The 16,658-nt window shown below is 38.1% G+C and overlaps 1 protein-coding gene across 3 annotated transcripts in view; it reads left to right on the top strand.

Annotated features, from left to right (window-relative positions):
• The window catches only part of EPB41L5 (erythrocyte membrane protein band 4.1 like 5), an 87,635-nt gene that overhangs the window by 25,237 nt on the left and 45,740 nt on the right, over window positions 1-16,658 (top strand). For all 3 annotated transcript variants that reach the window (XM_014068205.2, XM_014068204.2, XM_087712137.1), the window contains exons 4-11: window positions 285-327; window positions 1,873-1,951; window positions 6,477-6,521; window positions 7,493-7,545; window positions 9,574-9,694; window positions 9,883-9,970; window positions 12,768-12,856; window positions 14,511-14,580. In XM_014068205.2, the coding sequence (XP_013923680.2) occupies window positions 285-327; window positions 1,873-1,951; window positions 6,477-6,521; window positions 7,493-7,545; window positions 9,574-9,694; window positions 9,883-9,970; window positions 12,768-12,856; window positions 14,511-14,580 (588 nt within the window). The remainder of the gene's footprint in view (window positions 1-284; window positions 328-1,872; window positions 1,952-6,476; window positions 6,522-7,492; window positions 7,546-9,573; window positions 9,695-9,882; window positions 9,971-12,767; window positions 12,857-14,510; window positions 14,581-16,658) is intronic.

The following is a 16,658-nucleotide window of genomic DNA, read 5'->3' as shown; positions in this document are numbered from 1 at the left end:
TTTACTGGTAGCTGCTGCATTTCCCACCCTAGGCTTATACTCGAGTCAATAACTTTTCCAGTTTTTTGTGGTAAAATTAGGTGCCTCGGCTTATATTCGGGTCGGCCTATACTCGAGTATATACGGTATGTCTAAAAGTAGCCATTGTAGTAAAAATGATTTTGCTTGTGCCTCCCTGTGATAATTTTCTTTATAACTTAGCATTTTCCCATTTTTATGCCTTTTATAATTTTTCCTTACATTGATCTGTTTTAGTTTTCATCTGATTCTTCTTCTTTTTTCAGCATTGGTTGGACCACACAAAGAGTATAAAAAAACAAGTTAAAAGTAAGTGGTGGAGTTTTTATATATTTTTCAATGAAGTGTTGGGTTCATATTTTGGGATATTGTTCCTCTGAGTTATATTTTGACAAATTGAAATAAAAATGTTACAGTAACAGAAAAAGGGTGTTATATTTCCTTTTGACTCAAAGGAATTAATTACACTGCACGGAACATTGGCTTGTTGTCAAACTGCATGTAGTTATTAAACAAATATTATTTCTATTTTCACTGAAAGACAGATATTTGAGAGTGATATCTTCTAGGAAGCTTTGTTCCTCTAGTGTACTGTTCATATTTCTCACTTTCAAATTATTCTCTTGGTAGTAAAATACAGAATATGCCAGAAAAGCTTGAAATTCTAGTATAACAGGTACCCTGAATCAACATTTGGTAATGATCCATTAGTACCATCAGAGGCTACCTGGTCTAGAATTTATCTTATTAAAAGATAATGAGAAATGGAACAGAACAGAAGGGAACTTATCATAACAAAAATTAAGTAGCAATATGGGTAAAGACAAAAGGCATACAATCTACTGCAAAATGGTTGCATTTTTTGCTACCAAAAGAACATAGCTTTCAATAACCCCAGGTGAAGTAGATGTCAGACGGATGCAAAACTGAGAGGCAGTGTTGGGTTGCAGGTGGTACGCCCCGGTATGGGTGTACCGGTGCCTGCCAGGAGCATTGGGTACCGTTCCAGTATGGTGCTCCGGAGGGCCCTCCCTCCCTCCCTCGTTCCTTACCTGTATTTGAAGGAAATGGGCCATTTGCGCATGCGCACGCAGCATACAGCACCTGCACGACGCTCTGCCAAGCAGCTGGAGCGTCACGGAGGTGTCACAGAAGGTAAGGATGCATGCGCACGCTGCACATGTTCATATGGTGGCCGCCAGGTCCTGTTGCATCGTACCGGTTGCAATGGGATCCAGAACCCACCACTGCTGAGAAGTAGTCAAAGTTTTGGAAATTGATTAAAAGTTCAGAGGGGTTCCAGGATTAGAAGACCTAGAGAGATGGAACAAATTCATTTTTTCCTAGGAAGGTACAGTAACAATATGCCTCTTTCATTTATGCTTTGCAAATACCATATAAACTTCTCTAGATAGCTTTACAATGTTTTTACACTCCAAAAATGTGATGCTTCTTGTTTCAACTTTAAATCTATAGAATGTGTGCTGATACAGGCTCCCATAGCCAAGATCTATGGATTTCTCACTTCATAGAATAGAGCTTGGTAATACTGGGATTAACCTAGATTTGTCTGTTCTTGGCAAGCCAAATCAACTTAATGTAATGTAACTTTGATGGCTTCTAATACCTAATATAAAATTACCTTTGCCTTTTTTAACCCTTTATTGCTGATATATTTTATATTTATACCAATTTCATTGTATTTATTTTGTACAATGACAATAAAGACTATACTATATTTATATTTTTTTAAATTAATTTCATTTTGAGAACAATTTGTAACTGGTGTGTATCTGTGAATATTTTTGCAAAATATTATCTTTGCTATCAGTAACCCATATTCCATTTCTGTAGTTGGTCCACCGTACTGTCTTCATCTTCGTGTAAAATTTTACTCTTCTGAACCAAACAACTTGCGTGAAGAGCTCACAAGGTACAATGTATGCAAGGAGGAAAATTACAAATCCTATAGAAAAACTTTCATGATCTGTATTTGTAGCTTAACATATAACATTCTAATCTGAATATGAATGTTGCAAGGTTCCGAGTTTTTGAATAGTTAAATAAAAGTTGGTTTTTATATTATGCCCCCAAGGCCAGGGACTAGAAGAAACAGTGAAAAGTTGGAGCAAATACATGCAATATCATATTCAGTTTTATATTCAGTCCTCATAGCATTCTCATTTTATTGAGAAAACGTATGAAATGAAGTTCTTTTGAACAAATATTTTATAAAAGATTTTGGACTTGTCCAAGAAATCTGCTTTGGGATTGCTTTGAATGATGAAAAAGTAGGGGGGAAATAATTAAAAATAATCACTTCTCCCTAGTCTCCCATTTCAGTATTACACCCCAGGAAAACAGGAAATTAGAAAATGAGTATTCCTCAGTCAAAATGTTATTCTTCTGTGATAAAACAGAACTAGACTGTTCCTTGTTTCTGTGTTTTCACTGAGAAACCTTTGTGCTTTACGTGAGCTTTATAAATACTGTATGTATATCATTAGTCTGTTTATTTTCCTAATTTATTATAAAATATTTATAGTCTATCCAGCATCCAAAGAATTTGCAGAAATCTAGTTAGATCAAATTGGTCATGACGCCTAGCATCATTATGGATAAATGTTGGATGTGTTGACCAGACTCTGGCAACAATTCCTAGCTTTTACAAGGATTATCAACCTTAATTCTTTTGTTTTCCTTTTTTTAGATCTCTCAACCTTGCTAAACTAGTGTGTGTGTGTGTGTGTGCGTGTGTGTGTGTGTGTGTGCACATGCTTCTCCCAAGCTGTGAATTTCTGCTTGCTGAGCAACTTCTCAAGCAGTCTGCCAGTCTTTTTCACCCAGAAACAACTGATTGACGCTCTTTGCAGTTGCTAGTAACCATCTCCAAATCCATACACTGAATGCATCTGTCTTCTTTCTGTCACTTTCTCAGTGATCAGTTGTCATAGCCATACTTCAACACTGGTAAACTTTTGCATTAACTATTCTAATCTGTATTGTCATGGAAATATGACAAAAATCTACCATGATCAGATAAGATCATTATCTTCATACCTCTCTACAGCATGCTGCCTGTCTCTTGAAATTAAGAACATGAAACTATGCATATACTACCAAAATGCCTGTGACTCTTTATAACGTCAATTGGATGAAATGATGCATTATAGGGAAAGTTTTTGAATCAACATCCCTCAAATAGACTAAATTAAAGAATGTGTCTAAAATTTTGGACCCATTACCATCATGGGATTGAAAATTTGGCAAATGTGTGGCTGCTTCAGTGTTGCCGCACTTCCATGGTCAGCCACAATCTCATGACTCTCATTTCCAAGCTCCCTGCCAGCTTCCCACCAGGAAAGTTAATAAGGAAGTCAGACGTTGCACATGGGCCCCCACTCCCACCCATGATAATTTTCTCTGCTTAGGTAAGGTATCTCTGAAACAAAGACCCAATGGCTCATGGATTGTCTAATATACTGCTATCACTTTGCCATACACAGCGAGTACATTGAACATATTGGTTAGCATTAACCCAGACGTTTCCATTTTTATTTTCATAAGGAGCTCTCCATTTTGCCTTTTTGTCAGCTTATTTTGTTTTGTTTTACCTAACAATGTGGTATTGTCTGCATATCACAGATTGTTAGTGCTTCAACCTTCAGTTTTGATCCCAGTTGCCATCTCTTTCAATGTTGCCATTGACATAATATATTCCTTGTGTAATTTCAACAAATGGAGGGATAATATGCATCCTTGTCTCATTCCCTTCTCTGTTCTGAACCACTGTTTCTTCACACTCAGTTCTAACAGTAGTTTCTTGTTCTTTTGAGGAATAATCAATTGTTCTGGTTCACCCATTCACCCATTAGCCCAATATTTTCTGCCATGATCTATGCCAGTGTTTTTCAACCTTTTTGTGCAAAGGCACACTTTTTTCATGAAAAAAATCACGAGGCACACCACCATTAGAAAATGTTAAAAAAATTTAACTCTGTGCCTATATTCAATATAGGCGGGTGTTTTTCCCACGGCACACCTTACACTATGTCACGGCACACTAGTGTGCCGCGGCACAGTGGTTGAAAAACACTGATCTATGCAATCAAAAGCCTTGCTATAGTCAGTAAAGCAGAGATAAAACTCCTTTTAAAAAGTCCTTGCTCTCTCTATTATCTGTCTTATGTTTGCTACCTGATTGATAATCCTTTTCCTTTGTGAAGTCTTCCTGTTTATTGGGTGTTTTACTCTTCATGTCTAGTTTTATTGTTATGTAAGGTCTTAAATAAAATTTTATTCACAGGAAGAATTAATGGAAATTTCACATTTTCTAGCATCTTCTTTAAATATTTTTTCCAATCTCTATGGAAGCAGGTTAAAGTCATCACAATTTCTCCTGCAGTACCATTGCTTCTTGTTCTGCTGTTACCTGAAAATCTACTCACACAAATTTCAGATACAACATTCTTTCCATTCTCATTCGGCCAAGTCTTAATGGTATACCCCAAATCCAGTCTTTTCCTCGCCAGATGAGGTCTTCTTAAAAATATCTTTTTCTTTTTATTATTATTTTCTTTTAGTTATTGCCATTTAGGGTAGATGCATCTTTCCTCTTCCATTTTTGCCTAACTGGAAGTTTGTGTTCAGTCATTCCAGATCTTCTTTATTGATGAAGACTTTCATCCTCTGTTTTCTCTGGTTATCACAACACCTTGTTCTGAATGCCACTTGGATCTTTAAATATTGGGATTTTTTTTCTTCTACATCAAATTTCACACATTTCACTTTTCTCTGTGAAAATGTTTATCTTTATTTAATCTTCTGATCTTAATCCAAATATTTAATGAGTAATTCGTAATTTGTTCCACAGTCTGCTGCTGGAAATGTTCTGGCTGAATGAGTTGTATCTCATCTTCTGGTTTGTTTTATGTAATTGATTTGATTTGAGGATTGTGCCTGTGCAGTAGTGATCTTTTGTTGTAGAGTACCGTATTTTCACGACCATAAGCCGCACTAAAAATCCTAAATTTTGATCCAAAATCGGCAGTGCGGCTTATAACCCGGTGCGCTTTATATGTGGAAAAAGATCTCCCAGCTGCTTTGCTCCTCGCGACTGCAATAGATGTCCAGAGGCGGCTTTTGGGGCTGGTGGGGATTGGATTTCCGGCTCGGTGGCCCCTGTCGCTTCTGGACGTCTGTTGCGGTTGTGGGGAGCCGAGGAGAGTGTGGGGGGGGAGCGCGCGGCGGTTCTTGGCGCTCCGGGAGGCGGGAGAGGCGCGCGGTTTGGTTTCTCCTCCCTGGGCGTCGCGGCGGCGGCCCCGGGCGCGCCGATCCCTGTGTTTTTCGCATCGGGGTGTGCTGCAAGAGCATGCCCCGATGCGAGGGGCACGGGGATCGGTGTGCTTGGGGCTGCTGCTGCGGCGTCCAGGGAGGAGAGACCGGGCCGCGCGCCTCTCCCGCTTCCCGGAGCGCCGGGGGCCGCCGCGCGCTCTTCTCCGCACTCTCCTCGGCTCCTCACAACTGCGGTGGACGTCCAGGGGCGACAGGGGCTGTCGAGCTGGAGGTCCGGTCCCCATTGGCCCCAGGAGCCGCTTCTGGACATCTGTTGCAGTCGCGAGGAGCGGCGCGGGGGTTCTTGGCGCTCCGGGGGGCCCCGGGGGCAGTTGGGAGAGGCGCGCGGTTTGGTTTCTCCTCCCTGGATGTCGCAGTGGCGGCCCCGGGCTCACCGATCTCGGTGTTTTTCGCATCGGGGTGTGCTGCAAGAGCATGCCCCGATGCGAAAAACGCGGAGATCGGTGCGCTTGGGGCTGCTGCTGCGGCGTCCAGGGAGGGGGGGCGGGCCGTGCGCCTCTCCCAGCCGCCCCCGGGGGCCCCTGGAGCGCCAAGAACCCTCGCGCCGCTCCTCGCGACTGCAACAGATGTCCAGAAGCGTCGGGAAACGTGCGGCTTATAACCCGGTGCGCTTTATATGTGGAAAAAGTTTGAAAAATTAACGTTAATTGATACTGCGGCTTATAATCCGGTGCGGCTTTTGGTCGTGAAAATACGGTATATTTATGGTGCTTGATATTTTTGGGAGGTCTGCAGAGTCCAAAAACATTGTTTTTTTAATTTGCCTCTTCAAAATCATGTTGCGTCTTATACTCCGAAAAATACGGTAATCATATAATAGTGATGTTCAGTTGATATTCATTAATTCTAATAGATTCAGTGTTGGTTGTGATAAAGGTGATAGTGATGTTCTTTTTGGAATATTATTACCATTCCATTCCATTATACGGTTTCATGTTCAGAATATATAAATTAATCCTTTTCAGTACCTCTAAGTACATTTGTTCCTAAAGCATTTTTTAAGAAGCATTAAAGTCCTAAGCTGTTCGAAGCCTTAAATATTTATATTCAAACAATCCTTGTTTTCTCAGTAATATTTTTCTTGCTTTTCCCTTTTAAAACAGATATTTATTTGTTCTTCAACTAAAGCAGGATATTCTGAGTGGCAAGTAAGTACCATTCATAATTAGACTGACAATTTAGTTCACACAGCTTGCTAAATCTCAAGTTGGGCTTATTGCAATGTAAATATTTGATGCATATGTTAATTATTTTTAGCCACAACTTTAATAGCTTCCTGAATGTCATTAGAGTAATAGGAGGCACCCAGCTCTCTGGGAGTCAGGGACTTCCTTTCATTCCAGGTTTTATTTCTAAAGCTAACTCACTATCCCATTTTGGATTACCATTTTTTTTCTTACCCCAAACTAGAAAAAGCCGTCCATTGTTAAAATTTGTAGATGTTAGTAGTAGATTCTTTGGCTGAGACTGCTGTCTTTTGTGGAACCTAAGGAGCTTCTGTTTACAGTCAAGGCCCTAGGAAGAATTTTCCTGTGAACCAAATGCTATTCTGCAGTGACACATCGTTATTAGGTAGTTCAGCTGCTAAATCATTTCCCTTGTACTGTTGCATATCTGTAGCCCGCTAGACCTGCATAGAGATTCTGTGTTGTCTTGGCCATCTACATGTGTCAAGCATTACAATTGGCATATTCAAGCAAGAGTAGCCATTGGATGCATGCTTTGGAAGAGAGTAGTTTCTACTTTCCTGAGTCATGCAAAAACCTCACTCATAATATATTACCTTGCTATAAAGACAGACCACAAAGAAAGATATGGTATTGCATTTAATCATGGTTTTTTGAATGCTTTTCTGAATTTACACAACCTACCATCCTTTCTTCTTATATAAGGGCAACAGTTCTCATTGTACTAACTTTGTTTTCATTTGGTTTCTGATCACCAAATGTAAGCATGCTTTGCCAATTTATTGAAATGAATTATTCCCTTCCTTTAAAATCTAATTATACTTCTGCACAGCCTAAAGCCCAATCTTTTAGGATGAAGGTTACCGATAAATGCCCAAAAGAAGGAAAATATTAGAAAAGTTTGTCCGATACATTTTTTTTTCTTGTTATAGGTTGGAATGTCCCTTTGAAACAGCGGTGCAATTAGCAGCTTACATGTTACAGGGTAAGTTGACTGGAGAACTTTATGTAGGTGTGCTGCTTAAGACCAAGGATTTCTTCAAGCCAAACAGTTTTCCTTTGCCAGTAGCAAACCACATGTACATACTTGGTCACTTTTGTACATGAAGGATCTATTTCATGTTCAGTCCAGCCGCAGGATTATAAAGATGATAGGGCAACGTCAAATAATGTTAACCACCAAGATCTCAGCTTTGGATAACTTTTTTGCAGCCCATCATGATTAAGAAGTGTGAATGGAATTCTGAGGCTTGCAGAGCTGTGATCTTTATCTGAGGTGGGGGATTAAACAGGAATAGTAAGAGTCCACTTTTTCAGCAAAATAACTATTTTTGTTATTTGAATTTTGTTCTGAAAAACTCATTGAATAGCAAAATGCAACTTTGATTGCTCTAACTACAAACCTGGCTGACAGTTGGAGTCCTGCACTGAGTTTGGCAAGGCCATGTTCTCCAAGCCCTCTTTTTAAAAGCTGCCAGATTTTTAAATATTTTTTATTGTTTCTCATAAATATAAAAACTGTTTTCTTGATTTAGCTTTAATTAGCTTCTTGAATTTTTAAGAAATGTGTACAACTCTTATGTGTGATTTTGTCATATGGTGTCCTTAAATTATTTTATTTCCACATAATATTTACTTAATTTTTATACATAAAATTCATCTAAACTTCTTCCTGTTTTAAGTCCTTAAATTTTTTTATGCAGAAATAATTTGTACAAAAGTCAATGGAATGTTTATAGGATAGCAGTTTTGGAGGCTTTGGTGCTAGTGAAGTGCTTTTTGGCTTTAAATAGTTCTCAGTGTAGATAACTGATTTATAATTGCATGTTCAGTTTTGTCTAGGAATATAGAGTATTCAGGGATTGCTTATGTGTGTAATTTATTTTATGTATAAAATCAAAACTATAAAGGGCAAATATTTTGTTTCCTGGTATCTGCACAAAATCTTATAAATTTGTTGTTATTTGGTAAGCTGCTTTTAAATGCAAAAGTGGATTTTTTTTTCTTGCACAATTCATTATATATAATATAAAAATGTACTACATTCCTTTTTAAGTTACCTCAGTGCTGTTCTTTCCATTATTTGCTATTAGTTTGAATATAACTACCTCACTACATGTTCTTTTATTATTTGTTCTTTAGGCAAACTGCTGAGCTCTTTTTGATTAGATTTAGATTTATGTGTAACAAAGTCATATTTAACTGTATAGCATCTATAAACTAATTAAGGTGAGAGGAGAATGAGCCCACATGCAAGAAGAGAGGAGCAATAAAAATTATGTTTACATAGCCAAAATCATCCTCAATATTGCAGGAAAGTTATGAAGAAACTGCCAGAGCTTCTGAATCACTGCTAATGTGCAAGTATGGTCTTAGGATGCCAAGTTACACCAGAAAACATTGGGGAAAAAATTAATTACATAGATGTATATTCTGTTTCATACATACCAATGTAAAACTTTTCATTTTTGAAAACATCTATTAGAATTTAAATAAAATTGCCTTAATTTGGGGGGGGGGAGATGTATCCAATATTCCAACCTAATTCTGTAAATTAGGTTTATAGACGTGTATCCCTTATTATAAGATAACTTTATACAAATAAGAATAGTAAGGCATAAAAACCTGGTGATACTCCTTTTAGACTGTCCTTAGGAGAAAGAGATATGTCTAATTAAACAGATTTTCTTCTCTTTTCAGCAGATTTAGAGCATGTGCATGGGAGAGTACAGGAGAAATAAAAATATGGAGCATCCCCATTGGGCAAGCTAAATTCCATTTGCATGACATTGGAAGAGACCAGTGTAGGAGATAAATGTGTTAATCAACACTATAACATTATGTTTTCTCATTTCATGATAGCCAAAACACAGCACTTTAACAGTTGTAAGCCTCTATAGAGTGAAAGATCCCACTAACTGAGCATTTTGGATATTAACTTCCAACCAATCTAACTGAGAGAGGGGGACTATTTTTATTGAGTGAGTGACTGAGATACCCTGCTTTTTTGCAGCTGAACTTGGGGATTATGATCCTATTGAGCACATCCCGGACATAGTGTCAGAATTCAGATTTGTGCCAAGCCAGACTGAAGAGATGGAACTGGCCATTTTTGAGAAGTGGAAAGAATACAGGTAACTAAGTCCTGAACTGGAAATATCCACAAATTGCCCTTCCTGTACGGCCCTGGAACATTATTAACATTTGAATTAGAACTTAGCTTGTACTTGAACTAGTACTTAGTTTGTCTTCCTAGGCACTTTTGAAGTTATGTGTGGTCAGTTTTCTCTGTAAAGATTTTATAGTTTTGCTGTAATTTCAGGGGTCAGTCACCAGCTCAGGCAGAAACTAACTATTTGAACAAAGCAAAGTGGCTCGAAATGTATGGAGTAGACATGCATATAGTAAAGGTAAGATTGTGGTAACAATCGCTTGAGAAATTGTTATATTGTTAATATTGAAATACTAATATTGAAAAAACACAATTCATGTCTAAGAAAATGGTTTTTTTTTTGTTCCGTCTGTTTGCTATGTCAGATTATCTGTCTCACAAACCTCTGAATCTTAAGAGACTCTCCAGAATAGATTTGGTGAGATGTTGCACAAAGGAAAAAAACATGTAACCACCAGTTAAGGCTCTTTCCAATGTATCCCAATAGAATGTACTGGTGGTGGTAACAGTACATTTAATGCAATCATCTGTGACTAAAAGCTGTTTATTTGTTTCTGACTCTGAAAGCACATGTAATGTATGCATTAATATAAACCAGCACTTAAGGTTGTAAGGTTTTCATGGAAAATATGTTGGGATCCATAAGGGTATTCTTTTAAGAAATAATATCTAACTGGTAACTTTAAAGGATAAATCACAAAGCTAGCTAGAATCTCTACATCTAAATAACATGGCACCATGGTGGTTAGAATGTGGTATTTCAGGCTAATTCTGCCGATTCCCACGAATTTGATTCTGACTGGCTCAAGCTTTATTCAGCCCTCCATTCTTCCGAGGTCAGTAAAATTAGGACCCAGATTGTTGGAGGCAATATGCTGACTCTGTAAAGCACTTAGAAGGGGCTGTAAAGGACTGTGAAACGGTATATAAGTGCTTTTGCTATTTATATTATTTTCTGCCCACCCCATGTTTTTAAAAAATCCATTCTTTCCAGCATAGTTATGGAATGTTTTCAGTGGTAATACTATTGTAATAAATAACCATGAGGCAATTTAAAATACAAAGATAAAATGTTATGAAAAGTATAGATCATCCCTAAATGTTCTGTTGGAAAGTAGGGAATTTAGTGGAAGAGATTATTCACTCACTAGGTCATCTGTTAATTTAGACACAGTATATGTGACTCATTTGCTGCAAAATCACAACAGTGAATAAAAGAATAATTATATTAAGATAATCTGTTAAAATCATACCTGAAAGAATATTTTAACCTATTTATTATTATTATTATTATTATTCAATTGTATCACAGCGGCCAGTTGTTTCGCGGATTTGGCATTGGTTACTAGTCGGGCCCCACCCAGGGGCCTAGGACGTTGTAACGTATTTTCGTAATATGCGTGCAGATCCAAGCAGTGCGGCTTTTTGCATTTGACTGGTGGTGATTTTGTCAATTTTTAACTGTTTTAAATGTAATTCCAGTGCTTTTGGTATAGCACCCAGTGTGCCAATTACCACTGGAATTATCACTGCTGGTTTGTGCCATAGTAGTTGAATTTCGATTTTTAAGTCCTGGTATCTTGCGATTTTTTCATGTTCCTTCTCGACGACCCTGCTATCACCTGGTATTGCGATGTCTATGATTGTGACCTTATTTTTCTCAACCAGTGTGATGTCTGGTGTATTATGCGCCAGTATTTTGTCGGTTTGTATACAGAAATCCCACAAGATCTTGACCATCTGATTTTCGGTGACTTTTTCAGGCTGATGTTCCCACCAGTTTGTTGCTGTTTTAATATTATAATTTTTGCACAAATTCCAATGGATCATTTGTGCTACTGAATTGTGCCGCAATTTATAATCAGTCTGCGCGATTTTTTTACAGCAGCTGAGTATGTGATCAACAGTTTCATCAGCTTCTTTGCAAAGTCTGCATTTGGCATCATCAGAGGATTTTTCGATTTTGGCCTTAATGGCATTTGTGCGGATAGCTTGTTCTTGCGCAGCCAGGATTAGTGACTCTGTTTCTTTAATGTACCTGTTGTTAACCATAACCAAGTTTGTTCACTGTCCACTTTATCTTTTATTTTTTCCAGAAATTGGCCATGCAGTATTTTCTTCTGCCAACTCTCCATTCTTGATTTTATCACATCTTTTCTGTATTCTTGTTTCGTCTGTTGGGCCTTCAGTAGATTTTTGTTCTTTACTTCGATTAATAGATGTTCTTGACTTTCTTTTAAATAATCAGCCAGTGCCTGTTTTTCTTCTTCAACTGTTTGCTTCACTTGTAATAATCCTCTGCCACCTGATTTTCGGGGCAGGTAGAGTCTATCAGTATCACCACGTGGATGTAAACTGTAGTGCATTGTCATTAGTTTCCTGGTTTTTCAGTCCAAAAGGTCCAAATCAGCTTGTGTCCAGTTAACTATACCAGCTGTGTATCTTATAACTGGTATTGCCCAGGTATTTATGGCCTTGATTGTATTTCCACCATTCAATTAAGATTTCAAAATTTTCCTAACTCTGTTGGTGTACTCTCGCCTGACAATAGTTTTTACTTCTCCATGCTTGATGTTATCCAACTGCAGAATGCCTAAGTATTTGTAGGCTTCATTTTCTTTGCATTTAATTAATTGGCCATTGGGCATTTCAATTCCCTCACATGCAGTGATTTTGCCCCTTTTTATGGATACAGTGGCACATTTTTCCATGCCAAACTGCATTGAAATATCGGTGCTGAATACTTGGACTGTGTTTGTCAATGATTGGATTTCTATTTCTGACTTTCCATAGAGTTTCAAATCATCCATATATAGTAAATGCGAAATTTTTTCAGCTTCTTTGGCTGTTTGGTAGCCTAATTTCATTTTTTTTAAAGATTACTGATAGTGGGATCATTGCGATGATGAAGAGAAGAGGTGAAAGTGAATCACCCTGGAAAATTCCTCGCTTGATATTAACATTATTATTATTATTATTATTATTATTATTATTATTATTATTATTATTATTATTATTATTATTATTATTATTAGGCAAGAGATGGCAATGATTATAGCCTTGGATTAACACCAACAGGCGTCCTTGTATTTGAAGGAGATACCAAGATTGGATTGTTCTTTTGGTAAGCTGGATAACCTATATTTATGGCAGGATTGTCAAGGAAAACTTGAGCAGTCCTAAAGTCACATTGCCAGGATTATGAAACCTTTGGGGAAATCTTGAAAAGTGATTTCAAAATAAGTCTCTTATGGGGGGCAGTCAATGGGAGACAACACAGTCCTTCCTAAAAAACTACACATTGCCTAAATATCTGAACAGTAAATAGGCCTATCAACCACAGAATGCTCTGATCTGTCAATCAACAGAAATAAGAGTTATTAACAATAGAGGGGAGGAGGTTATGAGAGACAGTTAGTAGTAGAAACTACAGGAGAACAGGGGCATTCCTTCACCCTTGAAGTGCATAATATCCATATCTAAGGTGAAATTGTTTTGATGGAATTCGCTTACATTAATTTAGAGTTTATATAGTCTAACTCCGAGTAAGGATTTTAGTAAAGTTTATAACAACTAAAACACTTTAAATTGGCATCCTGTATGACATAGTCAGGGTGACTCTTACAAAGGAATATATCAAATAGCATATTTGACTGTTTGAGAAATAAATATTGACGTATGTGTTTAAATAAAGTTAATTCATTTGACATTAGCTGCGTCTCATTTGGATTGTGCAGAACTGATGTACTGTATTTTTCGGAGTAAAAGACACACTCCCCCCCCCAAAAGAGGGTGAAAATTTGGGTGCATCTTATACACCAAATGTAGTCCCGTTCACCCACCGACCCCTACCCTTTGGCTTCTGCTTCAGCACAGCTTGATTAGCACAAGCAGCTGATTGTCGGTTGGATTGGCCTCCCAACGATCAGCTTTTTCAGGCTGCAGCGATTGCCACCTCCGCACGCCCCGTTGTTGGCCTTTGTTGCCCTATTTTCCATCCATTCTGATCCCCGCCACCCACAACAGGTAGAAAATGGGGCGCTCAGAGGCCAAAAACAGGGTGTGTGGAGGCTGAAAATGGGATACGGAGGCCGAAAATGGGGCGTGTGGAGAGGGCACTAGGCTATGGCAATCCCTGCAGCTTGAAACAGCTGATTGTCAGGAACCAACAATCAACTGCTTGTGCTAATCAGCCTGTGCTGAAATTGAAACTGAAATACACTTTTGCTGCAGAGAGGCAAATTGCTGGGAGGCAGATTTTTTCCCCCTTGTGATAATCAGGCTAAATTGAAACTGAAACAGGCTGTTTGTTGCAAGGAGGCAAATTGCTGGGAGGCAGAGGCAGATTTTTTTTCTTGTTTTCCTCCCCAAAAGGTAGGTGTGTCTTATACTTCGGAGCATCTTATACTCCTAAAAATATGGTCAATGTTGGGAGAAAAACTAGGGCACATTAGAATAGATATTCCTTGGAATACCTTTATTATACTTTACTATCATTTATTATCATGGTAAACGAATATATAGGGTAATTGCAGCATTATTTGCATAAATTGGTTGAAAACTGTTCAGTGAATAAAACGAATAAATACATCTAATAGTTAACTTTTAATCAAAGTTAACATTGATATTTAGATTTAAAGCATCTTTTAATTGTAATTTTAAGATTTTTTTAAACTCGCTATGCAAGATAATGTTCTTTCTAAATACTTCTTCCAACTTATTTTTTTTACTCTGAATAAATTGTAGTATACATACATACACTATTTTTCCTTTTGCAGGCCAAAAATTACTAGATTGGACTTCAAAAAGAATAAATTAACACTAGTGGTGGTTGAAGATGATGAACAGGTAAAAAAAAACCTTCCTTCATACTTCTGTGGAAAGTAATGTCTCAGAAATTAAACTTATTTTTATTGTATCTCATTAAGGTGATGCCAGAGATATGTACCTTATGGTCACTAAGTCAATGGAGTCAACACTACAGATCATCTCTCTCTTCTGAATGGAGAGTCAAAAGTTCTCTTGTTTTTCTATATCTAAGGCTGATCTATAGGAACCTTTTTAAAATATTGCCTCATTCTGAGAATTTGGAGATTTATATAAGAAAGAAATTTTTGGTGTTGTCCCCTTGTTCTTGGATATTTTCCAAAGGAAGCACGTGTGTCATGCACACATCTCTATTTATTTTAAACCTTTCTGATTTTAAAAGTAATTTATGATTTATTTTGTTTCCTCTAGCATGGTATTTAATTGTTATGCCTGTTGATGTTTTAATTTCATATTTGCTTTATTTTTATATTAGGTCAGCATGTTAATCTGTTTCTAATGTGCAAGTCTATTGTATTTTATTGTTTAAGTGATCCTGCACAGTGCTTAGAAAGCTTATTTCATCAAGGACTTAATAATGTGTCTGTATTGATACATTATATTAAGCCATAAGCACTGGCAAAAAGCTTTTATAGTGTGGTGGTTAAGCTGTTGGACCTGGATTGGGGATATGCAGAAAAGACTCCTCACTCAAGTAGTGTTTGCTGTATTACATTTGACCAGTCAGTCGGTCTCAACCCAACCCATCTCATAGAATTAGAAATAGTCTTAATACCACTTTATAAGGCCTTGGTAAGGCCACACTTGGAATACTGCATTCAGTTTTGATCGCCACGATGTAGAAAATATGTGGAGACTCTAGAAAGAGTGCAGAGAAGAGCAACAAAGTTGATTAAGGGACTGGAGACTAAAACATGAAGAACAGTTGCAGGAACTGGGTATGTCTAGTTTAATAGAAAGAAGGACTAGGGGAGACATGTTAGCAGTGTTCCAATATCTCAGGGGCTGCCACAAAGAAGAGGGAGTCAAACTATTCTCCAAAGTTCCTGGGGATAGAACAAGAAGCAATGGGTGGAAACTAATCAAGGAGAGAAGCACCTTAGAACTGAGGAGAAACTTCCTGACAGTGAGAACAATTAATTAGTGCAACAACTTGCTTCCAGAAGTTGTAAATACTACAACACTGGAAATTTTTAAGAAGAGATTGGATAATCATTTGTCTGAAATGGTATAGGACTGTGATGACGAACCAATGGCACATATACCAGAGGTGGCATGCAGAGCCTTCTCTGGGCATGCGTGCCATCACCAGCTGCTCTTCTGGTTTCCGGCACGTGCAGGCCAGCTGGACTTAACACACGCAGGAGCGCCAGAGACCCGAAGACCAGCTGGTCAGCATGTGCATGCACTCTGGCCAACTGGTCTTTCGGTTTCCGGCGCTTTGGTGTGCGTTCCAGTTTGGGCACTCAGTGCCAAAAAGTTTGCCATCATTGGTATAGAGTTTCCTGCCTAAGCAGGGGGTTGGACTAGAAAACCTTCAAAGTCCCTTCCAACTCTGTTATTCTATTCTATTCTATTCTAATTGTTAGTGGAATCCTATGGATGCTACTATGAGCTTTCAAGAGCAGGATATTAAAAACAAACGTACTGATGCAGGCAGAGCCGAGGTGGCGCAGTGGTTAGGGTGCAGTACTGCAGCCACTTCAGCTGACTCCTAGTTCTGCAGCTCAGCGGTTCAAATCTCACCGGCTCAGGGTTGACTCAGCCTTCCATCCTTCTGAGGTGGGTAAAATGAGGACCCAGATTGTGGGGGCAATATGCCGACTCTGTAAACCGCTTAGAGAGGGCTGAAAGCCCTATGAAGCGGTATATAAGTCTAACTGCTATACTCTGATTTTTCTTTAGAAGAGCCCAGAAATGATTCTTTTTCCTTTTTCTTATCTTATTAAAATTTTGTTCTGCATCATGGGCAGAACTAGAATCCTATTGCTAAGCTTAACTAGGGACAGCTCATGAACAGATGATGATGATAGATTTGGAAGTATTTAAAATTGCTTTTGCATTACTCCTTTATAAAATATTTATAACTGCATATACAC

This window comes from Thamnophis sirtalis, unplaced genomic scaffold, assembly GCF_051295495.1.
Source record: "Thamnophis sirtalis isolate CommonGarterSnake01/CBP01778 unplaced genomic scaffold, rThaSir2_p1.2 scaffold_1, whole genome shotgun sequence".
Lineage (NCBI taxonomy): Eukaryota > Metazoa > Chordata > Lepidosauria > Squamata > Natricidae > Thamnophis > Thamnophis sirtalis.
Note: the sequence above shows the minus strand (reverse complement) of the source record. Positions and strands in the feature narration are given on the sequence as shown.